The 26,038-nt window shown below is 44.4% G+C and overlaps 1 protein-coding gene across 1 annotated transcript in view; it reads right to left on the reverse strand.

Annotated features, from left to right (window-relative positions):
* Nucleotides 1-26,038, reverse strand: part of RBBP7 (RB binding protein 7, chromatin remodeling factor) — an 83,109-nt gene that overhangs the window by 38,645 nt on the left and 18,426 nt on the right. Inside the window, exons 4-6 of the mRNA XM_029603294.1 lie at nt 17,111-17,284; nt 9,032-9,147; nt 1,607-1,767 (exon numbers count right to left, since the gene is read on the reverse strand). Of these exons, the coding sequence (XP_029459154.1) occupies nt 1,607-1,767; nt 9,032-9,147; nt 17,111-17,284 (451 nt within the window). The remainder of the gene's footprint in view (nt 1-1,606; nt 1,768-9,031; nt 9,148-17,110; nt 17,285-26,038) is intronic.

Genomic DNA, 26,038 nt, shown 5'->3' on the forward strand with positions numbered 1-26,038 from the left:
CTTGATGGCCGACTCGGGAAAGCACCGATGAGGGTATCGAATCAGTCCAGCAACAGTGCAAACATCGATGGTTCTGGGATCGGTGCCGGTATGGGGGCCGGCATCGATGGCGGTTGCAGGTTTCAGAAGGCATCGAGGACTGCCTGAAGGAGAAGGATGTCCAGTTCCTCCCTGAAAGCTGGTGTGGATAGCGCAGCTACAGGGGGAGGCAGGCTAGGCATTACTGGCCCTTCCACAGGAATTTGTGGAGGCTCAGTACCCGGCACCGATGTCGGTGGGGAACGCCTCGGGGTCTCAGATGCAGAGGAGGATGGGGGCTCCTCTCCCCAGGCCCTCTTCGAAGGCGGCTCAATGGTCTTCGATGCCGCTGCGATGTCTGTGCCAGCACAGAGCATGGCATCGCTTTGGTGCTGGTGACGATGCTTCCCTCAGTGCTCAGTCCGGTCTTTCCCCAGCACAAAGGATGACGCTACCAATGTCCTGGATGGCGTCGGTGACAGACTGTCACCATCTCCCTGCTGCTCCTGGCGAGGTTTGTCGGTGGAAGGACCTTTAATCACCAGTGGGCAGAAGTCGATGGAGTTAACTTTACTTTAAAGAGAGTCTCCATCTTATCAAGACGGGCACGACTGCCTTTTGGAGTCATTTGGGCGCAATTGGGACACCGGCGGACATCGTGCGATGGGCCCAGGCACAGAACACACACACAGTGTGAGGGTCCGTGATGGACATTGTTCGCGGACACTCTGGGCACTTTCTGAACCTGGTCGCCATGCCAATAAAAAAAAGGGAGCAAAATGGTCGGTGACCTGCAGGAACTGAATGGCAAGGCGGCAGGAACTGACCGGAGACATGGGAAAAGTACTCACCGAGCGCCAGAGGGAACGGAGCGCGATGGGAGACCCCTATTAGGGAACTTTTAACGAAGTAAACTTCAAGTTTTTCCATGAGGAAAAAAGGTGAGAGAAATCTCAGAGCTCCTAACCGCGAGGCAAACTGCAGCATGGGAAAAAAAAAAAGGAGACTGAAGGGAGAACCCTGTAGCCACAGGGATTATGGCATGCTCTGTGTGCCAGTCAAAGTTCTAGAAACTGACAAAAGTATTCCATGACAGGGCACCGTCTGATGATGTCACCATAAATGAGGACTACCATCCTGCTTATCCTGGGAGAAAGAGTATTGAGAGACTGCAGGTAGCACAGCATCTTATGTACCAGCAGTACAGTAAAGCTTTTCTTTTCTGCGTCAATGTTGGTAGGAGGAAAAACCCCAGTCATCTGGACTGGTCTGGGGACAGATAAAGAAATTTAGTTTACCGATGCTAATATATTGCCTTTCAAGACTGGAGGAAACTGCTGGGGAAAAAAATATATATATTTCACACACTTCTAACAAGTGAATATCTACTATTCAGCAAGCCATGTCTCAGCGTGTCCCTGATCTATACTATTGATGGTACTAATGTAATGGTAGCTATATAGTCCAGTTATCTACAGTTCTGCTGGCTCCCATTAGCTACACCAGTGCTTAACACAACTTCCAAGTCCCAATGAATCACCCAAGGTAATTAAAAATAAATTAGTGAAGGAATTTTTCTGTAGCTTACATCATAAGTTTCTGATCGTCAGCAACAGATCCAAACAAGGATTCATGAAGCAGATGCCAGGCCACATCCTCAACGACAGCAGAGTGGCCTGTGAAGATCGCTTTGGCATCAATAACCTTGCCCTCTTTTGGTCCTGCACTTATGTCCCATAAACAAACAGTCTGTTGGCAAAAGAGGAATTCCAGTAAAGCTTTAAAAAAAAAAAAAAAAAAACCACACACATGTTCTGCTGATTTTTCCCAGAATGGCTTATAAGTATTTGAAAACCTGGGATCCAGCCAAACGTTTCAGGAGCCAGGGTGAAAAATGTCTCTTGTAATTTTCTCCTCCCCACAAAATCCCTAGATATTTTATTCATATTTGTTTTTCTTTACTGTCCCCCACAGCTTCTCCTACTCCTGCTAGATTCTTCTGATGCCCCCTTACCTCTACCCCCTTACCCAACCTCTGCACTTCTGGACAGACAGTGGGAAGCACACATCCTGCAGTGGTGGCTCTTTACAGGCCCAGACTCCAGCAGCAGGAACCAGTTTGAAAACTGGTGTTTAGGATTTTTCCAACCATTGGTTACAAGTACACTTCCTTACAGCAGAAGTGAGGATTACCATGACTGTGACCACAGAGCAGCAAAGTTTTTCCCAAACTCTCAAAACCTGATGTCCAAAGTTTGTCCTCTAGTCAGAGCTACAAGTAATCTCAATGATTCAAGCAAAGAAAAATCGCACCCTGTGCCTGGTCAACCCCTCTGCCCCATCCTGCTTAAATATCAGCTTTTTTTTTACTATTTGGTTTACCATAATTTTTCTCTCTAGGATACCAATGGGCAAGGATAAATTACTACTTACCTAATAATTTCCTTTTCTTTAATGAAGACAGGTTAATCCACATCAGTGGGTTATGCACCTCTACCAGCAGTTGGAGACTGAGCAAAGCTGATGTCACGGTACATATACCCCTGCACCGACATTTTATTTTATTTTAAAAGTTTTTAAATACCGCGAAATGGTCAGAGTCGGACCATCTAGGCGGTTTACAGTAAACCATCGAAGAAAGTTGGAAATCACAGCAGCGGAATATCCACACTTCAGAAACAGAACCCTGACAAGGGCCATACTGCAAGACAAAATAGAGTCGGATATTCTTGCAGAATAAGCCCCTGCCGCAGCAAGTCCCTGTGGACCGGTAACTGGAGAGAAAAGTCCACCAGGAGCCTCCGTAGATTTGCATATCACAGCCTCCTGGCACCACCAGAAGCACCATCCCCTTTGTATCTCTCGATCTTCTGAATCACTCTGCCCAACATGGGCCACAGGGAAAAGCATACAGAAGCTTGCCTTCCGGCCACTCATGCATGAGGGCATCAATGCCCAAAGACTTCAGATCTATGCTGTGACTGAAAAAGATGTCGCCAGCAAGTCTAGAAATGGGAGGCTCCAGCGGTCCACTGAATGCTTTGTTTGACATTTCCCATTCTCCTGGATCCAGACTGTCTACTGAGAAAGTGAACTCTTACATTGTCTTTTCCTGCAATGTGCGAGGCCAAGATCTCCTAAAGATGTACTTCCGCACATTTCATGAGTTGGGCTATTTCCTGTGACACTTGCTGGGCTCTTGGTTCCTCCCTGGCGATTGAAGTAAGCCACTGTTGCCACACTGTCTTGACATTCGGACCGCTCGACCCTGTAAGCAGTCGATGAATCACAAGCATGCCAACCAAGTCAGGAACCAAACAGCATGGGCTTCCAGCTGATTGATGCTCCATGGAGATTCTTCTGTACTCCAGCATTGTCAATTCCTGACAGTGAGCCCCACATCCCTGGAGGCTCACATCAAGCCACGAGTATTAGCCAGTCCAGTGTCTGAAGGGGGAACACCCTTCCTTAGTTGATCTGCTTGCAACCACCACTGCATTTGGATGCTGACCTCTACTGGTAAGTGAAGCCATATCGAGTAATTCTGACAATGTGGACTCCAATGTGCAAACAATGTGTGCCAAAGAGGACGCATATGTGCTCTTGCCCACAGAACTACCTCTAAGGTGACTGCCATCAACCCAGCACCTGTAAGTAAGACCATACCTTCAGGCATATTGTTTGTCAACAGCTACACCTGCGTCATCAGTTTCTGAATGCAGCTCTCTGGTAGGAACACCCTGCCTTGCCTCATGTTGAAACAAATACAGAAATACTACAGTGTCTGGGATGGCTAAAGATTGCTCTTGGCCAAATTCACCACTCAATCTAGCTCCTACATTGAAATCATCAGCTCAGTGTACTGCAGCAGTCAAAAAAGCAAACACTAGGAATTATTAGTAAGGGAATTGTGAATTAAATGGAAAATATCATGTCTCTATATTACTCTATGGTGAGACTGCATCTTGAGTACTGTGTACAGTTCTGGTCACCATAGCTCAAAAAAGATATAGTTGCCCTGGAAAAGGTTCAGAGAAGGGCAACCAAAATTATAAAGGGGATGGAACAGCTCCCCTATGAGGAAAGGCTAAGGAGATTAGGGCTGTTCAGCTTGGAGAAGAGACAGCTGAGGGGAGATATGATAGAGGACTTTAAAATCATGAAAGGTCTAGAACGGGTAGATGTAAGTCGGTTATTTACACTTTCAGATAACTGAAGGACTAGGAGGCATTCCATGAAGTTAGCAAGTAGCACATTTAAAACTAGTCTGAGAAAAGTCTCTCACTCAGTGCAAATTAAACTCTGGAATTTGTTGCCAGAGGATGTGATTAGTGCAGTTAATGTAGCTGGTTTAAAAAAAAAAAAAAGATATGGATAAGTTCTTAGAGGAGAAGTCCATTAACTGCTATTAATCAAGTTGACTTAGGGAATGGCCTCTGCTACTACTGGCATCAGTAGCATGGGATCTTCTTAGTGTTTGGGTAGGTTCTTGTAGCCTGGTTTGGCCACTGTTGGAAACAGGATGAACATAAGAACATAAGAAAATGCCATACTGGGTCAGACCAAGGGTCCATCAAGCCCAGCATCCTGTTTCCAACAGTGGCCAATCCAGGCCATAAGAACCTGGCAAGTACCCAAAAACTAAGTCTATTCCATGTAACCATTGCTAATGGCAGTGGCTATTCTCTAAGTGAACTGGGCTTGATGGACCCTTGGTCTGACCCAGTATGGCTATTTATGTTCTTATGTTCCTGTAGCAAGGAGGAGATCACCTTGTGTGAGACCTGAAGGCTCTTTCATACTTTTGGCCTGATTTAGCCAATTGTCTAAGTAGGGGTGGGCCAGAATGCCATCCTCTTTCAACACTGCTGCTTGGAGAAGGTTCTGGGTGCAGTGGCCAAGCAGAAGGGTAGTGCTTGAAACTGATGTCACCCCAAAACAGCAAAACGCAGAACAGTCGATGCTCCAGCTGGATGGGAATATGCAAGTATGCCTCTGACAAATTCAGAAATGTAAGACACTCCAACTGAACTGCCAATATCATTGTGCATAAAGTTTCTATGCAGAAACGAATCACTCGCAAATGACCGTCGACTCCCTTGAGATCCAAGATGGGGCAAAAGGAACCCACCTTCTTAGGTACAATGAAATAAATGGAATATCAGCCCTTATTTACTTGTGACATGGGCACTGGGATCAAAGCCCACAGGCTGAGGAGCCTTGACAATGTACACTCCACTGCCTGTCTCTTCTGCGGAGAGCTGCAGGGAGACTCCATGAAAACATCCTGAGGAACACTGAGAAACTCCAGAACATAGCCATCTCCTTTCACCTCTAAAACCCACTGGTCTGACATGATTTTGACTCACCTCAAATAGAAGAGGCAACCCCCATCTCCTGTCCCTGGTGGTGAGTCGGCGCATCTTCATTGAGGAGGGTCGGGAGGCACTAACCACTCGAGCCTACACCCCATCTGGGCTGCCTGGGACAAAAGGACCAAGACCTACCCAAAGGTCGAGCCCTCTGAGAAGCCGCTCCTCTGTAGGATCAAAAGCATTTGAAACCCCTAGCACAACCTCTCAGGTCGAACAAGCATGGCGCTTGCTTTGAGGAACCTGGGACTCACCCCATTTATTGGCCATTTTTTCCAACTCACTCCCAAATAAGAGTGATCTTTTAAAGGGAAATTTCATAAGACCAGACTTTGAAATTTTTATCGGCCGACCAATTCTTCAGCCATAGCCGACACCTGGTCACTATCACTGAAGCCACTCCTCTGGTTGAAGTGCAGACCAGGTCGCAGCCCACATCTGCCAAAAAAGGTGGCTGCCAATTCCATCACTACCCTGGAATTCAAACCAGATTCAACTTCCAGAGAGAGAAGCAAGTGCAAGCTACCAGAGAGCTGCAAGAGACTATCTGCAAATTCATTGCCATCGCCTCAAAAGCCTGCATAAGGATAGCCTCAATTCTCCTATCCTGGGCATCCTTCAATGCTGCTCCCCCTTTTACAGGGATAGTCATCCACTTAGTGACAGCACACAACAGTGCATCCACTTTCAGAAAGAACAGCTCTCTTGCCGCTGGATCCAGAACTTCCATGGCTCGTCCCCCTTTAAAATTAGCTGCCGGGGTTCCCATTCAAGATCAATCAATTCTTGAATAGCATCCATAATGGGAAGAAACATGATACTTTACGCAAAGAAATTAAAATGGGATTTTTCTTTGGCTCAGACATAGAATCAGCACCTTCAATATCTAGAAGATCAGAGTCTGTAATTCATCTCTCTATAAAAGAAACACAACACTGTTCTATTTGGCTCCATCACCAGAGGAATTTTCCCATCCTCCACAGAGTAAGGATCACCTTAATCATCCCATTCCATCTGGGACCCTCTCAGGGTGACCCGCAGCAGGTCTAGACATACTCTGATGCTCACCCGAGGCACCAAGCATGCGGGAATCCGCAGCTTGTTATCTTGAACTTTTAGGTTTGACCAGGGCTGCCGACTGTGTCTGAAAGACTGCAGCCCTTGAAAAAAAAAAATTCCACCCAAGAAAAGGCAGAAGAATCCATACCAAAACCAGAGGGCATCGGTCCTATGCCCACTGAGTTGTCTTCCCTGCTAATGAACCAATTAGGGGATCCCCAAAACTAGGCGAAACCTCTGGCAGTTCCCCCTCCAATCCCATTCCCGAATCACGCTGGGAAGGGCCTAGGCTTAGCAAAATCAGTCGAAGACAACTCTCCCTGAACCTCCAAGCAGCACTGACAAGTTAGAGGGGATGCCAGGCTGTGATGCCTGAATATGGCAAGCAGCACAAAGGGCAAAGCGCTTAGGCTTCTTTGCTACCAGTGCCATGGATAAACACCCACTAGCAGCATGCTCCCAAAAGCATCTGACAATTGTGCGCCCAGCTGCATGCCTGCACAAGCGAGCCTGGACAGAACGATCCAAAAAAAAAAAAAAAAATCCACCACCCAAAAAACAAAACAAAAAAAAAAGTTCTATCCGATAAGCACACAAAATGTAGGCACCCAATAAGCAGTCCAGGTAGGTGCCCACCTAAGCGACAGACACCATTTTGCGGCAGATGTGTACATAGAAAAGCACGCGAACACCACCGTGGCCTACCATGATACATCTAAGCGAAGCCTGAGAATGGGGCCTAGCCAAAATGGCTGCTCAAACCGCCACACTGCCATGACTCCCCAAGCTCCCCCGGAGACAGGAACGGATGTCAGATCGCAGCACAGAGCTCGAAGACCAGAAGGGGAATGGAATCCCTAAAATTAACTCCCCTTTTTCTTATTTTTATATATTTACTCTTTACCTGAGCTCAGCCCAATCCGGCCGAGTACAGAGTCAGTCTCCGGCTGTGGATGGAGGGGGCAAAAGCCTTCACCGCCTCGCTCGGCTTCCTGCACCCATTAGCCTCTCAGCTGTTTCTCTCTACAGACAAGTCCACCCTGGAACCCAGCTACCAGACCAAGGTACTCTTACTGAGGGCAGGATCCACAGATATCACCTCAGGAAAACTCGACTGAGGGACCATAAAGGTCCCTCCCTCAGGGCGAATTAGTTTCCTTCTGTCGCCTTACATTTTTTTTAAGCAATCCCCAGTATACAAGTCCACCATCTGTTGGAGACAGAATACTGGCGGGCTGATGTCAGTGTAGGGATATATATATATATCTATATATATATATATAGATATATATATATATATAGATATATATATATATATATATATATATCTATATTATATATATATATATATATATATATATATATATATATATATATATATATATATATATATATATATATATATATATATACTGTGACATTAGCTTTGCTCAGTCTCCATCTGCTAGTAGAGGTGCATAACCCACTGGTGTGGATTAACCTGTCTGAATGCTAAGAAAGTGCTAAATCAATATCAGTCAGATCATGAAAAAAAAAGCAACTAGCCCAAATATACAAGAGAATTATTCACTCTGAATCCTTTATCATTCAATTTATGAATCATCCCACTCTAAGACCTGAAGAGATTTACATGGTTTACATCGTGAATGCATACACAAAAATCTACCAGATTCAGTAAGTGGCTAATAGACAAAATGACAATACCAGCTTAAAAATCCAGATATGCCTACCCAGTAAGCCACAATGCATCAGCATCCATCAGAACAACCTCCCTCACAGCCTCAAATTTCCACATCAATGGAAAAATAAAACCATCATGGTATATCTAAATGCAGTGTAGAATAACCAGGTTTTACCCTTGCAGATTCAATCAATATCTGAACAGTTGGCAGGTAAAATTTTCCATTAAAAAATATAAACATAAGACTACCTAGAAACATCAACAAGATAGTAAACTCATTATGCTACAATTTGTACTACAAAATCGTTGGTATATACCAGCACAAAAAGCAGGCATTTAGTTCACCTTACTCATATTTTCACTTTATGGCTCTTATTTCAAGACAATATTTTTTCCTCAATTTATATGAATAAGACACACCTGGAAGACCAGGAGAGGAGCAATAAATTTTGTTTTGCTCCAAGAAATTACATTCTTGATAATACTTTCAACAAAATTTTATTATGGAGATTAATTTAACAGGTCTATAATCCCAATCAGAGCCATGTCAGTTTAGTTTAATTTTATATACTGTCTTTCATATTAAAATCAAAGTGAACTACAATAAAATAGTATTTTAATTTTTTGATGTTGATATATTGTATAAAGACACACATATAAACAAGTCCATCAAATACAGTAAGGTTAAACTCATCCCAATGTTCTAAGGAAAGGCTCATTTTAAAAGCCGTGCCTTAAATGCTTTGAAAATTTAAGGTAGTTTAGTTCCCTATGAGTCTCTACATTTAGTTACAATGAGTACATTTGACAGTCTAGAATTTCAAATCTAAGTGGTAAAAGCTTTTTAGAATAGCCTTAGGATGTTCTTCACGCAATCTATTTCTTCCAACCTGGCTCTTACATGGTCATCCGATGCGCTGAGGAGATGTCCACTCAGGTTGGAGTTCCATGATAGACCATAACCTTCCTTCTGATGACCTCTTAACCTAAGGTCAGGGTTACACTCTCCACTTGGATCTGGGAGACATAAGAACAAGTCGTTTACAAAAACCTACTGATTTGAATTAATTGCATGTAAATCTATCCTATGATGTAAAGTCAATCGTGCTTATGCAATTTATCTTCAAGTTAATAGAAAAATACTGCTTTAATAGAACATGTTTCTGCAGAGTCTAGCAGTGAGCATTTAACAAGGGATTGCAATTTAATATGACATCTACCTAGAAAATTCTGCAAGCTGGTAAGTGTACAAATGGCAGAGTTTGATAGCTTGCTGCTCACTACACTGTGAAAGTGGTGGCCTCCAAGCAAAGTCAATGCTATAAAGTATTCAAAGGGCTCCAATTCTAAAAAATTCTCCCCCAGTGAACAAATCAAGCAGTTAAATCACAGCATAGCACAGCTATAGGCCTATATAAAGCTGCTGAATTATGTAACAGGTACACAGGTATCCAATTCCACAACAAAAAGGGTCTTAATATTAGGAAAGCACCAACCCATACCACAACCTATGTAGACAAGAATGGTCCACAGTAACCCATTTATAAACAAAAACTCCCCCACTCACCTCTAATGCTGGCAGCCCCACGCCTCATTCACTCTGCTACTCTTCTGCCAATCTGTCCTCCGGAATCTCTTCCAGCTATAGAACCCAACTATTCCTGCCTAGGGCCCATTTTTCGGATTCAGGCTGTCTCTCTGTTCCCAACAGCACCTCTGTTGTGCCTGTTGGCACCTGGTTGGTTACAAGTTGGTCTTGCATTTGGGAACAGCCTGTGGCTAGGGATTCACCCAGCTGTGAGGACTGCCATCCTGCTTGTCCTAAGAGAAAGCAGAGCTGCTTACCTGTAACAGATGTTCTCTCAGGACAGCAGGATGTTAGTCCTCACGAAACCCATCCGCCACCCCACAGAGTTGGTTTTCTCCTATGTTAGAATTACAAAAAAAATAAAACAATGTTATGAGACCGAAGGGGGACCCCACGTGGTCATGTGGATAGTGGCATGCTGGGCATGCTTAGTGTGCCAATCAAAGTTCTAGAAATTTTGGCATAAGTTTTCTGTGCTGGGCTCCATCTGATGTCGTCACCCATGTGTGAGGACTAACATCCTGCTGTCCTAGAACACCTGTTAAGGTAAGCAATTCTGCTTTACTTTTATGCGTCCATGTTAGAGCCAGTGCTTGGGTTTTCTGTTGCAGTGTCACAGATGTGGATTAACTTGCCAATTGGACTATGTATCGGCCATCCCTGTCCAAGCAGTAGTAATCAGCAAAAGTGGAGGCAACTCCATGTCGCCGCCTTATAGATCTCAGACATAAGGACCACCCGCACGTGGGCCTCCAAAGCCGCCATAGTTCTGACATGAGCTTTGACATGACCCCCAAGCTGCAGTCCTGCTTGCGCATAGCAGAAAGATGCAATCCACCAGCCAGACAGACAGGGTTTGCTGGGCAACCACAGCTCCCAATCTCTTTCTCAAACAAGATGAAGAGTTGCGTGGACTGCCTGTGGCCTACTGTCCGCTAAAGGTAGAAGGCCAAGGCTCTCTTGCAATCCAAGCTGTGCAGAGCTTGTTCGCCCTGGTGTGAAAGAGGCCTGGGAAAAAAGATGGGCAGGACGAATAACTATTTAAGATGGAAATCCGTCACCACCTTACGCAGGAATTTAGGATGTGTACGGAGAAACTACCCTATCATGAAAGAACTGTGTGTATGGTGGATACGTCACCAATGCCTGAAGCTCACTAATCATGCACGAAGTGCCCGCGACAGAACATGACTTCCCAGGTCAGGTACTTCAGGTCACAGATGCTCAAAAGGATCCTTCATGAATTAAGGTCCCAGGACACAGCAGGGGTATACAGAGGAGACAAACTGAAGCAGACCCTGCATAAAGGGTCCCACTATAGGTTGCACAAAGATGGGCAAACCATCCACCCCCTGATGGAGTTGGATTTTAAGCTAGCATCAGACAGGTGCAGCAAATAGTTAAGCAGTTTCAGTATAGAGCAGGAGAATGGATCCAACCCATGACTAACACCACACAGCAAACCTCCTCCACTTAAGGCCATTAGACTTCCTGGTGGAAGGCTTCCCGGAGGCTACCAGGACACGAGAAACATCCTCCAACAGGTCAAGGGACTGCAAGATCAGCCTCTCAACATCCAGGCCTTTAGGGACAACACCCTGAAGTAAGATGGCACAGCCTACCCTGATCCGGCATGACAAGGTCCCAGGAAGTCCCCAGACTGACTGGTCCCTGATAGAGAGATTCCATAAAAGCGGGAACCAAATCTGCCTCAGGCAATGAGGTGTTATGAGGATCATGGTTCCCTTGACTCCTGAAGCTCTGGCAGGACATCACCACCAGAGGAAGCAGAGGATATGCGTACAGGAGGCCCCTGCCAAAATGGCAGGCAAAAGCGTCCATGGCTGGTTTGTCATCCACCCTGTACAGGGAACAGAATTGTTTCACCTTGCTGTTGAAGGGGGAGGTGAAGAGATCCATGTGTGGGGTTCCCCAGAGGCGGGAGATCCAGTCCACTAGTGCCGGATTCAGGAACCACTCATGAGATTAGAAGGCCCGACTGTGGCGGTCCGCCACCACATTCTCTGTCCCTGTAAGGTCCATAGCTTGAAGCAGCATGCCCATTACCAAATCTGAACTGCTTCCAGACATAGGAGAAATGATCCCGTACCTCCCTGTTTGTTGATGTACCACATGGCCACCTGGTTGTCGGTATGGATCAAGACCGCCTTGTTGGACAAGCGATCCCGGAATGCCTACAGCACATAACGAATCACTCGAAGCTCCAGGAAGTTGATCTGACACTGAGCTTCCTCAGCAGACCATAGGCCCTGCAAGCTGAGGCCCTCCAGGTGGGCACCCCAGGGTCGACGCATCCGTGGCAAGTACAATCTGGGAAGGGAGAGACTGGAAAGAAACCCCCTGTTCCAAATTGGGCATGCTCTCCCACCAAGACAAGGAGGCCTGACCCAGCGGAGTAATGTGGATGCACATGTGGAGGTCCTCAGTGGCTTGCCACCACTGGGACCACAGTGTCCATTGAGCCCTGCGCATATGCACACAAGCCAAAAGGTGTAACATGGACACTGAAGACCAAAACTGTGAAGGATTTCAAAGGGGCGTGGGATAAAGACTGTGGATCCATAAAGCCTAGAGGATGGGAATGAAGGGAAGAGGCATGGGGGTGGCTTGCGGGGATGACGGCTACTACCTGGTGATTAATACCCTTATTCAATAAACTTTCACACGGTTAATGCGACTACAACATTGCTCTATACTTTAATGGCAAGAGGAAATGTGGAAAAGAGGATTTGCATTCAGGCAACAACCAACAAGGACTGAATTGCACAGTCTGGGTAAACAAATAAGCGTGGGAGTAGCTTGCTTGCTGCGATGGTTACTAGGGGTGTGAATCGTGTGATCGATCGCCTTAACGATCGATTTTGGCTGGGGGGGGGGGAATCTGATAGTCGTGTTTTGTTTTTTTTTTAAATCGTTAAAAATCGTAAATCGGGGGAGGGCTGGAAAACCGGCACACCAAAACAACCCTAAAACCCACCCCGACCCTTTAAAACAAATCCCCCACCCTCCCGAACCCCCCCAAAATGTTTTAAATTACCTGGGGTCCAGTGGGGGGGTCCCGGCGCGATCTCCCGCTCTCTGGCCACGGCTGCGTTAAGAGAAATGGCACTGGTGGCCCTTTGCCCTTATGTGACAGGGCAAAGGTAGCGCCGGTGCCATTTTGGTTCCTGGCTCCCGACATCACACATGCAGGAGATCGCTCCCGGACCCCCGCTGGACCCCCAGGGACTTTTGGCCAGCTTGGGGGGGGCCTCCTGACCTCCACAAGACTTGCCAAAAGTCCAGTGGGGGTCCAGGAGCGACCTTCTGCACGCGGGCCGTATTGCCAATATTCAAAATGGCGCCGGCGCTACCTTTGCCCTCACTATGTCATACGGCCCGTATGCCCTGGGTTTGGGAGGGTGGGGGATTTGTTTTAAAGGGTCGGGGTGGGTTTTAGGGTTGTTTTGGTGTGCCGGTTTTTCCGCGCCCTATTTAACGATACAATACAAATGCCCCTCACGATAAATCGGGGGCATTTGTATTGTATTGTGCACTCTAACGATTTTGGACGATTTTAAAATTATCTGACGATAATTTTAATCGTTCAAAAACGATTCACATCCCTAATGGTTACTACCCTAAACCAATCAAGCCTGATACTTCACCTTGAATGCATATCCAGCGTGGCTCTCTGCTACAACAGCAGGAGGGGAACGAGGAAAAGAGGATTTACATCCAGCCAACATCTAACAAGGCATTGATCTGAGCAGTATGAGTATACAAACAAACATCGGGGTAACTTATCGATATGAAGGTTACTACCCTCAAACATTAAGCCTTATACTTCACTTGATGCAGCTCCAACACTGCTCTCTGCATCAATGGCGGGGGTGGAAGGAAATTGGAATAAAAAAGTTACCAATAAGGCCCTGAACTCAGCTGTCAGGGTAACAGAAAGGTATGGGAAAATAAGTGAGAGCGCTTGCTGGGCAGACTGGATGGGCCTATTGGTCTTCTTCTGCCATCATTTCTGTGTTTCATTTCATTTCTATGTGACCCAGAAGGCAGAGCATGAGGTGAGCGGAGACCTGCCGGCTCCGGCGAACCAGACCCGCGAGAGATGCCAGTGTGAGCACCCGATCATAGGGCATATAAGCTCTGGACTGAGTCATGTCCAGCCGGGCACTGATGAAGCTCAACTGCAGTGACGGGGTCAGATGGGACTTCGGGTAGTTGACAAACCCAAGGGACTCAACATCCAAATGGTCAAGTGCAGAGACCAAAACGACCCCACCTGAGAGTCGCTCCTGACCAGCCAGTCATCCAAGTAGGGGAACACTCGCACCCCTAGATGGCGGAGGTGCGTTCCCACTGCTGCCAGGCACTTGAAGGTATGGGGGGGGCGGGGGTGTGAAGCTAGGCCGAATGGCAACAACCTGTTTTGGAAATGCCTCTCACCCATGACAAACCAAAGATTTTTCCTGTGGCTGGGGAAAAATTTCAATGTGGGTGTATGCATCCTTGAGATCGAGGAAGCAAAGCCAGCCCCCCCCCCTCCCCTTGCAGGAGGGGAATCAGGGTGCCCAGAGAGATCATTTAGAAATTTCCTCTTTACAGAAACCGGTTCAAACTTCTCAGGTCCAGAATAGGGCAGTGTCCTGGAATCAGGAAATAGAGAGAATAGAACTCCCTCCTTGCTGCCGCAGCAGGACAAGTTAGACTACTCCGGCCATTATGAGGGTGGAGAGCTTTGACAACTAATTTCCTGATGCGAGGACAGACCCCAAGAGGGGCATGGGGGAGTGTCCATGGAACACCCAGAAAACTGAGTTAATCCTCTGGACCAACAATGGAGGACACACCGGTCCAAGGTGACACTGGACCAACGGATCACAAAAAAAAAACCGCAGCTGGGCTCGGCATCAAGGGTATGGTCAACTGGCTTATGCTCCCCCACAGCAGGGCTCAGCTGGGACACTGGCTGAAACATGGGGATCCGCTGGTGTCTACAGCAACCCCTAGAACTTATCCGCTGAACAAGGGCATGGGAGGCCGGAGGATAATAATATTTCCTCTAGCGGTAAAAGTACCTCTTGTGAGCCTTGTCGCAAGGATTTCTTGGCAGAGGATGGCGGGTCTGATGCACTGGCCAACATATGCTGGAGAGTCTTATGGTGATCCTTCAAATGAGCCACAGCATCTCTGACCGTCACTGAACAGGTTCTCGCCCGTGCATCGGAGGATCTGCAAGCTTCTCATGGACTTCTGGCCAGGGATCCAAGGCTCGGAACCAGGCCATTCTGCAGGCACTAATGCCTGCTGGTGCCATCCTAGCAGATGTTTCGAATATGTCGTAGTTGGAGCGCATCTCATGCTTCCTTGTTGGTTGATAGCCATAAAGGCATCCTGTTGCTACTGGGGCAGACACTTGGATAATTGCTGGACATGTTTCCAGAGATTCCAAGAACACTACGTCATATATAACTAGTAGGAAGCAATACAGGCAATCAGCATGGCACCCTAGAATACCTTCCTGCCCAGTGCATCCAGTGCTCTCAGCCCGGAGGGGCGGAGGCATGGGTACAGCAATGCTTGGCCTTCTTGAGCGCAGATTTTACCACAACAGACTGATGGGGTTTGAGAGGCGTCAACTCCCACAAAGCCTGCTGCACCAGGTAGACTGCATCTGCCTTCCTGTTCACTGGACGCATGGATACGGGGTGTTCCCAAATTTTGAGTAGTTCCTTGAAGATGTCATTGTTGACAACAGCTACCACTTCTTTAGGGGCATCAACGAATTGGAGAACCTCCAGCATCTTATGCCTCACATCCTCTTCCGTCAGAAGCTGGAACAGAATGGTTTCTGCCATGGCTCAGACAAAACCCACAAAGACTGTCTTCAGGCAGGGACTGGCGCCACTCCTCTGGAGGAGACTAGTCTGAGGGGAGATCCCAGAGTCAGACTAGGACGTATCATCCCCCCCATGGGTCATAGAGGGCATCTTCATCACGGAGATCGCTCGGCGACACCAGTGATGGGGCCCTGCCCAGGCCCTTCGGTTTGGGCTTAGAGAGCACTGAGGCCCCCCAAAGGACCCAGAACTGGACTGGGGAATGCCGGTCGTGGAACCAAGTATCTCAGCGGTGCCGCGTGCTGCACCAGGCCCTCTTCCTTAGAGGAACCCACAATGGGAATCGCTCCAGACGGAGGAGGCAATGGTAGCTGTGGGGGCATCGATGGACCCCCAAGCACTGGCAGCTACTGCATGGGGAGGATGCTGAGGACATTGAGATACTACAGCAGCATTGCCAGCATCAGGGTGCAGGTTCAATGCCAGTGGAAGAACCGGCAGGGCCAGCAGCTCGATACTCCGAAGGGCTTGGAGCACCAACAATTGCACCCTACGATCCAACTCATCTTAGAAGCCCGCCGAGGACAGAATGGTCAGAGGAGGGGGAGGCATCACCAGATCTCCATCAGTATCCAGAGGGAGATTGGTACCTCCTCTCTGCAGGGTCTATTGGGCGGCATCACAGCTGGTGCCAGTGCCAGCCCGAGTCCGGTGTCATACAAAGATGGCAACCAGTGACTATGCTTCCATGACTTCCCTCGGTGCTCAGCTCAGTCTTTCCCCCAGTGCCAAGGAGGATGGAGACAATCCCAATGTCCTGGAGCATGAAGACACCGATGACTGCCGATCTCCAGCGGGGAAGTGGACAGCGAGGGCTCGGTGTCCATTGGTTCCCCGTGGCCTCTTGGAGTCAACATCCCCTATACCGGAGTCGAAGTTTCAGATTTTTGGAACCAAAGAGCTTTTACATCTTGTCCAACCGGGTGTGATGCCTTGGGGGGGGGTGTCATCTGTTCGCAAACGAAACCCCCCCCCCCCCAAGATCAACATGTGATGCCCCCAGGCAAAGGATACAAACTTCATGTGGGTCCACGATGGACGTGGTCCGTGGACACTGGGGGCACCGGCGAAAACCAAACGACGCCATTGCAAAAAGTACCTGTCAAGCGGTCGGTGCCCAGTGGACACAGAGCGAGACACCGGGAATCAACCGCAAAGAAGGGAAACCAAGCTTACCACGTCACCTAACTACCAGGCAGGGAGAAGAGGAACCCCGGAACAGGCAAAGTCAGAACTGACAGAAGAAAGCAGAGCTCCACAACCACGAGATAATGGCTCTAGTTTTCTGTGCCAGGCTCCATCTGATGATGTCACCATGTGAGAGGACTAGCATCCTGCTTGTCCTAGGAGAAGATGAATGATGCCAGAGCCAGGGATTTTTACTAGCTAAAAAAGTGATTGGCCTACTACAGGTTCATTAATACTCAACTTTCCAGAAATATACCAGAATGTCACTGGGAATGATAATATTACCCACCTGGCTTGGATGGATGTTTGGTGTAATCAAAGACCAGCACGTCAGATGAGGGTGTTTTTGTCGCAATGATGCAGGGGTTCTGTGGCATGTAACGAGCACGGTTTACTTCTCCTTCGTGGTTGATTTTGATTTCAGTTTCAATTTTTCCAGTTACAGATCCAAAGCCTCCAAACTCTAGATATTTTGCAACAGAAACAGGAAAGCTTCTGGTAAAAAGTTTGAATGGCTACTTTATAGTCTCAACGTTTCATCATAACAGTAAATGCTATCGGTTACTTAAAGAAAACATACAAAAACTAGTCTGTACCACATTTAGACTGAGGGTTGATATATGATGGAGGCTACCTAGAAAAACAGTTCAGGAGGAATGCGAATCACAGCCCCCGGGGAGGCAGAAGTCGTCCTGGTGCATGACTCCCTGCTGTAATGAATACAAGTTGGGAAAGACATATATGAGAGAGAAAAAAATCCCTTGGTAACTACAAATGAAGGCTCATGTCGTCACATCCCGGCCTCTACTCGGAATGAGCTAAAAGAATAAAGGAGCAGGAGAAAATTGCAGGGTCAAAAAAACAAAAAGAATAGCACAGAGCAAGAATCCAAACTAGCAGCCAAGCAGGATGTAGATTTTCATAAATATTTATTGGTCACTGAACTGAAACATTCATCCAAAAGAGCAAACACTGACTGTAGAGTGAGGGATCCACTTATGTTTAAAAAGGAAATAGAGCAACTTTTAAACTAGAATATGGGGAAAAAGCAAACAGTGCATGGTTCAGAGAGAGGTATCTTTGAAGAATACTAAAATAGGGAAGTTTGAGAATCTCAATAAAAAGGTTCCAAGAAGGACAAAAGTAGCCCGTGTGCTTTTTGAGTAAAGAACAGCACGAGTTAAGATTCCAAAAATTATCCCAGTTAACTACTAAGAAAGTTGTATATACAAAAACTCACCTGGAAATGTATACAAATGCCAAACATCTAAAAAGATGGGCATGAAAGAACGTATAACACTGAAAGAAGAGGTAGACAACTTTTTTTTACGATTTTTTCTTTTATGCCATTTTAGATTAGTTTCAATATTTCATTTATTTATTTTATTTATAAACTTTTTTATACCGTCGTTTGGAACGAGCCACCACAACGGTTCACAAACATAATAAAATAGTCTGTAAAACAAATAAGTGTACAATAATGATATTCAATTTAAACAATAGTCATAATAAGAACAAAGAGCATATGAAAATATTAACCAGCCCTGCAATTCCTAAATAGAAAGATAAGTATAAAAAATTCAATCATAAAAGCGATTAATAAATAAATCATAAAACTATAAATAGAATGGATTAAAATGATACCTTAAAACAGGAATAAACACTGTGTAATGTGAATGACCAAGAAGCTTTCAGTTAGCAAGTACACTCTTTATAGGCTTACTCAAAAGAGCCAAGGTTTTAACTGTTTTCAAAGTTAAACCGGAAAGTCCAATTTCAGATAATCATAAAACTCATCTGCAGACTGTGTCAAAAGTGGCCGAAAGATCAAGTAGTATGAGCAAATATCTGTATGTTATCAAAACCTCTCATAATGGTGTCAGTTAATGAGAGGAGTAATGTCTCTGTACTGAAGTGCTTCCTGAAGCAGTGCTGAGTTGGATTTTGTCGAAAAAGGATAAATTTGAGATGGGGGAGATAGTTATTATAAATCAAAGGGTCTAGGTTCTTTTTTTTTTTAGAATAGGTTTGATAATAGCTAGTTTCAGAGAATCAGGTAACGATCCTTCTAGTGATTTTTTGTTTGGAAGTATTGTAAACCGCTTTGGTCAGCATTTAATGTTGGTAAAACGGTATATAAAACCATTAAATAAAATAAATACATTTTTTAAACTACTTCTGTAACCACTGGGGCAATTGTCTGCGAAAGTTCTTTTAATGTTAGAATGGGAATCTCATCGGAAGGATGAGTAGCAGGGTTAGGAGATTTTATTAACCCTTCGATTGCTACAATGAAGACAGATTCGAAGTTGGCCCAGATATTAACATCTCTCCTAGATAAAACCCTACAAGTTATTGCATTATCAAGGGTTTCGATCAAATTAGAAATTTTGTTTTTAAAAGATTTGGCAAGATCCTGACGAAGTGTTATTGGTAATGGTGTTGGATGAGTTATTTTCACAAATCAATTTTTTAACAATGTTAAAGAGTTTTGGGATTGTATGCAAAGTTTTGAATTTTTTTTTACTATAATATTCTTTTAGTTTTATTGATCAGATTTTTATAATGGGCAAGGTGAATGCAATAATTTACTATGGATTGGTTACATTTCTTTTTTCGCCAGATTTTTTCATTTCTCCATAATGCGAGCTTAGCGTCCTTGATCAAAGTGTTGTACCATGGGTTTGTTTTTTTTATTTTTTAAATTACTAATATGTTTAGTTTTAATTGGGTTTATGGAGTTTGCGATCTCAGAGGTAATACTGGTCCAAGATTAAGTGACCGAATCGATATTTGAGTAATCTATATTATTTAGTTGTATCTAATTCATTTTGTATGAGATGCAAGGGAAAAGGTGGACGGTAATTGAATGTAATGTGATTATTAGTAGCTGGTTGCTGATGGTTATTTTATTAATGTTTTTATAATTTGTTATACTCTGTACATTTGCTGTAAACCAGTGTGAAGCTACCACGAATATCGGTATACAAAAATAAATAAAAATAAAATATCTGCCTTTCTTTGGTTAAAAATCAAGGGTACATTAAAATATACAATAAAAAAGAAAATAAAATTCTTAATCATAAGGATAGCAGAAAAGAGTTATAGTGCTAGCATAAGAAAAACAGAACAGTAAAAAAGTAAAATGTAGTGTCAAAAAAACTAGAAGGAATAATTAAATTAAATATATAAAAAGCTAGAAAAACAAGCAAAATCGAGGGCAGTGAAAAATGGAACTGGGGTAATAGAATCATAATTCAAAACATAGGGAAAAAAGCCATGTCTTTAGCTGTTTCTTAAACTTGAAAAAAAATCTCTCAAACCAAAGCTAGACAAAGGGAGTTCCAGAAATTAGGGGCCAAAAAGAACAAAGACATCTCCCTAGTGCCCTCTAATCTAATTTTTCAGGGAGGGCATTTCATGCTGTGCTGATCTAGATGTATGTCCAGGATGGTAGGGGATTAATAGATTAGCAAAGTATAGAGGAAAACCTCTTCAGAGGGCCTTGAATGTCAGGCATCCAATTTTAAATTGTATATGGTAATGGGTAACCAATAAAGCTGAATCAAGATGGAAGTTTACCGAGAATGAGTTTGGCTGCAGTAGTTAGAACTGGAGTGTGTAAATCAGAGATCAGCGAAGACTATGATATAGTCTTGCAATAGTCCAAACTATTTAAGACAAAAGAGTAAACTAGAGACTTTAAATTATTTGTATCCAAGAATGAATAAAACAAATAGTAGCAGGCCTTTTGAGTTAAATTTTCATCACAAACATCTGCATTAAGTGACTAGTCAAATTTTATGCCAAGTGTGGTGACTACATCATTTAGTAGAATCATAATACCAGACATTACCAGCGAAGGAAGAGTGATTATCAGTAAGCCTAGTGAACCAAATAAATTGGAGGTTATCTGGATTCACCTTCAACTGTGTTGAGTAAAACCAGTTAGACACTGTGGAAAGACAGCTATTAAATCTGGTCAGATACATGATTTTAAATCTATACTGGCCACAAATCTAAAAGTCTGCATAGATATTTCCAAAACAAATTCCTTCCAATACCATTAGTTACCACCTACTGTAGCCATAATAGGCACATCCCTGAATGAACGTAAATACCTACAACTGCTGTCTGCTTAATCATAGGCCAGTACGGAAAGTTAAAAAAAATTATTTTTTTGCAAATAAAAAGGATCACGTATTTTTGTGTAATCCAGTCATACCCAATGACATGGGACCAAGTTTCAAACAACTGCATGAGGGAGAGAACTTCTTATAAGTGTGAAATCTATATTTTCTTTCAGATGTCATGCACCATATGAACATAAGAAATTGCCATGCTGGGTCAGACCAAGGGTCCATCAAGCCCAGTATCCTGTTTCCAACAAAGGCCAAAACAGGCCACAAGAACCTAGCAAATACCCAAACACCAAGAAGATCCCATGTTACTGATGCAATTAATTGCAGTGGCTATTCCCTAAGTAAACTTGATTAATAGCTATTAATGGACTTCTCCAAGAACTTATCCAAACCTTTTTTGAACCCAGCTACACTAACTGCACTAATCACATCCTCTGGCAACAAATTCCAGAGTCTAATTGTGCATGGAGTGAAAAAGAATTTTCTCCGATTAGTCTTAAATGTGCTACTTGCTAACTTCATGGAATGCCCCCTAGTCCTATTATCCGAAAGTGTAAATAACCGATTCATATCTACTCATTCAAGACCTTTCATAATCTTAAAGACCTCTATCATATTCCCCCTCAGCCATGTCTTCTCCAAGCTGAACAGCCCTAACTTCTTCAGCCTTTCCTCATAGGGGAGCTGTTCCATCCCCTTTAATCATTTTGGTTGCCCTTCTCTGTACCTTCTCCATCGCAACTATATCTTTCATGTGTGCATAAATCTAACATCCATAGCAGAGACTCTAATTATAGCCAGAGGATCTAGATAGATATTAAACAGTGTAGGAGATAAGGTGGAGCCCTGTGGATGATGCCCTCCTGCCCCACATAAGATGAGTCTAGGAAGCTGCAGATTGCCAGGTTACATTATAAGATTTGTTTGTAAGAAAGGAAGAAAGCCAGTTAAGGAGCAAATCTGTAATCCCAACGAGGTGATGAATTAGAAGAATGTGGTCAACAGTGTTGACAGCATTAAGACAATGAGTTCTGCTTGGCCATCTAAAATTTAAGCGGATTTCATTTAGCATGACAGTTAAAGCAGACTCTGTTCTGAATCCCTTACAGAAGCCAGATTGTTTTGGATGAAAACCTAGTTTTGCCAAGAAGGAAGATAACTGGTTAAGAACAACTTTTTCCAGAACCTTAGACAACCCAGGAAGATTTCAAATAGGTCTATAATTTTGAGGGACATCGGGGTCTAAATTGTTTCTTTAAACACTGGATGAGCCTTAGCATTTTTTCAAATTATCAGGAAACAAATCCATACTGAAGACTAGCACAGATGTCTATCAAAAAAGGCAGTAATCCCAGCTCCAGATTGTCAGGAGTGAAAATAGAAGGGGATCTAATGATAAAGAAAAAGGCCTCATCTGCTTTATTAAATGTCAAACTAGCCATAGAGATCTTATTAAAGGCAGAACATTTGCTAGTAAGGATCAGGTCTTCTTCTTCTGAGACCAATATATCAGAAAGCAAGTTAATGTAAGGAGACATAGTGGTTGAAACAAACTTGGCACCAATCCAGTTTGTTTTTCCCTCAAAGGCCAGAGTGAAATCAACTGTAAAAGATGGTATCTGAAGAATTTGTAGCAGGAGAGATGCCTGAGAATTTGGAAACTAAGATTAAGAAATAATGTGTTATCAAGAGTTTTATCTTTCAGCCGCTTCCGTTCTAGGTGTCTAGTTTGTTGTTTGTTTTTTTTTATGGTTCTTAACCCAGAATGAAACCAGATCATGCTGGTATTGATAGGGAGTTTTGAAAGGGTTTTCCTATGAAACTATTAATACTGCACTTTGAGTTTACACTGATTAGACTTTTAGAATTATTCAAGGTTGGTGACATGACAAAATATACTGAAATACTAGAATGTGGGTCAAAAGAAAAAAAATGTCTGTCAAGTTCAGTCTTAAATTTCATTCCTGCCCTCTGTGCACAATTTACAGGAAATCACATGACTTACGAGAATCCCAGCTTCATTAATATAAGATTTATTTTTATATGCCGACATTCAATCCGAGATATCACATCGGTTTACAGCAAACAACTGGAACAAAATAAGGCATAGGCGTCTAATTTTTTTTACAGAATAACTTAGTAACTGCATAAACATTCTTATGTAACTATACAGAATAACTTAGTAAAAGCAAGTTTGCTTACCATAAACGGTGTTTCCGTAGATAGCAGGATGAATTAGCCATGCTGTCATGGGACTGTCATTCAGAGCCCAGGAGGCGGAGCTTCACTAAGCAGAGACTAGAACTTTGCTCTGAGGTTGCACGTGTGTTCCCACACAGGAAAGTAACAGATTCTCCTCAGTCTGTAATTAAGCTTTAACGAAGTCGAATTGGCGGTCGACTGCCAGGGAGGAGGGAGGTTCAGCATGGCTAATTCATCCTATCTACAGAAACACCGTTTACGGTAAGCAAAATTGCTTTTTCCCCGTTGATAGCAGGGCTGAATTAGCCATGCTGTCATGGGAGTCCCAAGCTCCCGATCATGCTGTCCGTGATGTGCATGTGTTTGCGTGATCTACTTAGTGTGGCAGTCACTGAGGACAGGAGGATAGAGATTGCAGGATTGCTTGCCCTATCTTCGGATCAGTGGCTGCTTGTTGATCCAGGCAGTAGTGGGTTGTGAAGGTATGTAGCGATGACCATGTGGCTGCCTTAAAAATGTCTACAGGTTGCACATTCTTGAGATGTGCCAATGATGCAGCTACTGCCCTGACTTGGTGAGCTTTTGGAACAGAATGTAGATGTAGTTTCTGTTTCTCGTAGCAGAATTTGATGCACTGTGCTATCCAGCTGGAGATGGTGCGTTTAAGCCACTGATAGACCAGGGGATTTCGGGTCGAAAGAGAAGAATAATTGAGAAGCACGTGAAGTAGAATGTGTTTTCTCTTTGTAGTATGCCAACGCTCTTTTGCAGTCCAGTGTATGCAGTAGTTTTTCCCTATCATTAGAATGAGGATTAGGGAAAAAGATGGGTAGCTCTATGGCTTGATTGAGATGGAATTGAGAAACCACCTTTGGGAGGAAGGATGGGTGAGTCCTGAGAACTATCTTTTGGTGATAAAACTAAATATGGTGCGTAGTGGACTAAGGCTTGTAATTCACTGACTCGGCATGCAGATGTTACTGCTGCCATGAAGATTAATTTCATGTGTGCCGAGTCCATAGGTTCAAACGGAGAAAGCATGAGCTGTTGTAAAACTACGTTGAGGTTCCATGGAACTGGAGGTTTAGAGATTGGGGGATGAAGGTGAGTTAGCCCTTTAATGAAACGAGAGAGCAAGGGGTAATTGGAGATAGGAATATTGTTAACTGGCCTATGATATGCCCCGGTGGCACTAAGATGAACTCTAATGGATGATGTTGCTAGACCAGCGGTGTATAGTTTATGAAGGTAATCCATGAGTAGCTCAGGTGAGCAGTCCAATGGTGCTATGCCATTGGAAATGCAACCAGGTAGAGTAGCGTTTCCTTTTATAACTATAATTCTTTCTAGTTGAGAGTTTCCTGGATTCTAACAAGATGAATTGTGTTGACGTGGAAACTCCTTGTTCCGTTAGGAGGAGCTGTTCAATCTCCATGCTGTCAAATGGAGAGATGAGTGTAACGGATGCAGGAGCGCCCCTTGTTCTTGGAATAGTAGATCTGCTCGATTCGGTAGTCGAATTAGGTCTTTAATGGACAGTCGTAGAAGGAAACTGTACCACGGCTGTCTGGGCCAGGCTGGGGTTATGAGTATCAGTTGAGCTCTGTTTGCTATGCACTTTTGAATTGTCCTGGTAATGAGTGGTATGGGAGGAAAGGCATACAGGAGGCCTTCTATCCACGGAATGAGGAAGGCATCCTGAGCGGGCTGGATCTTATTGAGCAGAAGTTGGAAACTTGAGCATTTATTTCCATTGCAAAGAGATCTATCGAGGGTGTTCCCCATTGTATGAAGATTTTGTGGGCTACTACTGGATTGAGTGCCCATTCATGCGGATGAAAGATGCGACTTAGCCTGTCCGCTCTTGTATTTGCTAATCCTAGTAGGTAAGTTGCTTGCAAATGTATGCAATGTCTGTGAGCGTGTTCAAAGATTATCAGGGTCTCCTTGCATAGGGACCATGAACTGGACCCTCCTTGTTTGTTGATATAAAACATCTCCACCTAATTGTCCATGTAGGTCATGACTCTGCGGCCTTTCAGGTGGTCTTGAAATACTTGACGTGCATTTCGAATCGCTCTGAGTTCCAATAAATGTATTTGCAAGGTTTGCTCAGACTTTGTCCATAAACCCTGTGTTTTGTAAATTTCAAGATGTGCTCCCCATCCCTTGCGGGACACATCGGTGGTCAATACTGCGTTGTGAGGAGGGGGGGCTGAACAATGCTCCCTTGGAAAGGGTGGAGCCCAGGAGCCACCACATTATGTCCTTCCTCATCTCGGCTGTTAGCGATAGACGTTGTGTCAATGACTGAGTGTTTCTTCCATTGACGTTTTAAGCCCCACTGCAGACGTCGCATATGTAGTCTGGTGTTTGGAACCGTGAAAATGGCTGCTGCCATGTGACCTAGTACAATTAAGACTTGTCATGCCAAAGGTCTTAGTGTTAGGTTCAGCGAATGAAGGAGTTGACACATTTGTATCGCCCTGTCTTTCGGCAGGTATGCTCGGTTCCGTGTCGTGTCTAGACAAGCTCCGATGAATTGCAGAGTTTGCGTTGGCTGTAGATGCGATTTCTGGAAATTGATCACCAGCCCTAATTCTTGTAAGCAGTCTATCACCCATCGGTGATCTATGAAGATGTCCGGAGTCGAGGCTATTATCAACCAATCGTCCAGATATGGAAAGATTGTCATACCTTGTTATCTGAGATGAGCCACCATCATCACCACCATGCATTTGGTGAAAACTCTGGCGCAGTCGATAGTCCAAAGGGGAGAACTTTGATTTGGTGGTGTTGATGCTTGTATCGAAAGCATAGGTATCGCCAAGAGGATGGGTGGATTGGAATGTGCGTCAGCATCCTTCAGATCT

Source organism: Rhinatrema bivittatum, chromosome 5 (assembly GCF_901001135.1).
Source record: "Rhinatrema bivittatum chromosome 5, aRhiBiv1.1, whole genome shotgun sequence".
Taxonomy (NCBI): domain Eukaryota; kingdom Metazoa; phylum Chordata; class Amphibia; order Gymnophiona; family Rhinatrematidae; genus Rhinatrema; species Rhinatrema bivittatum.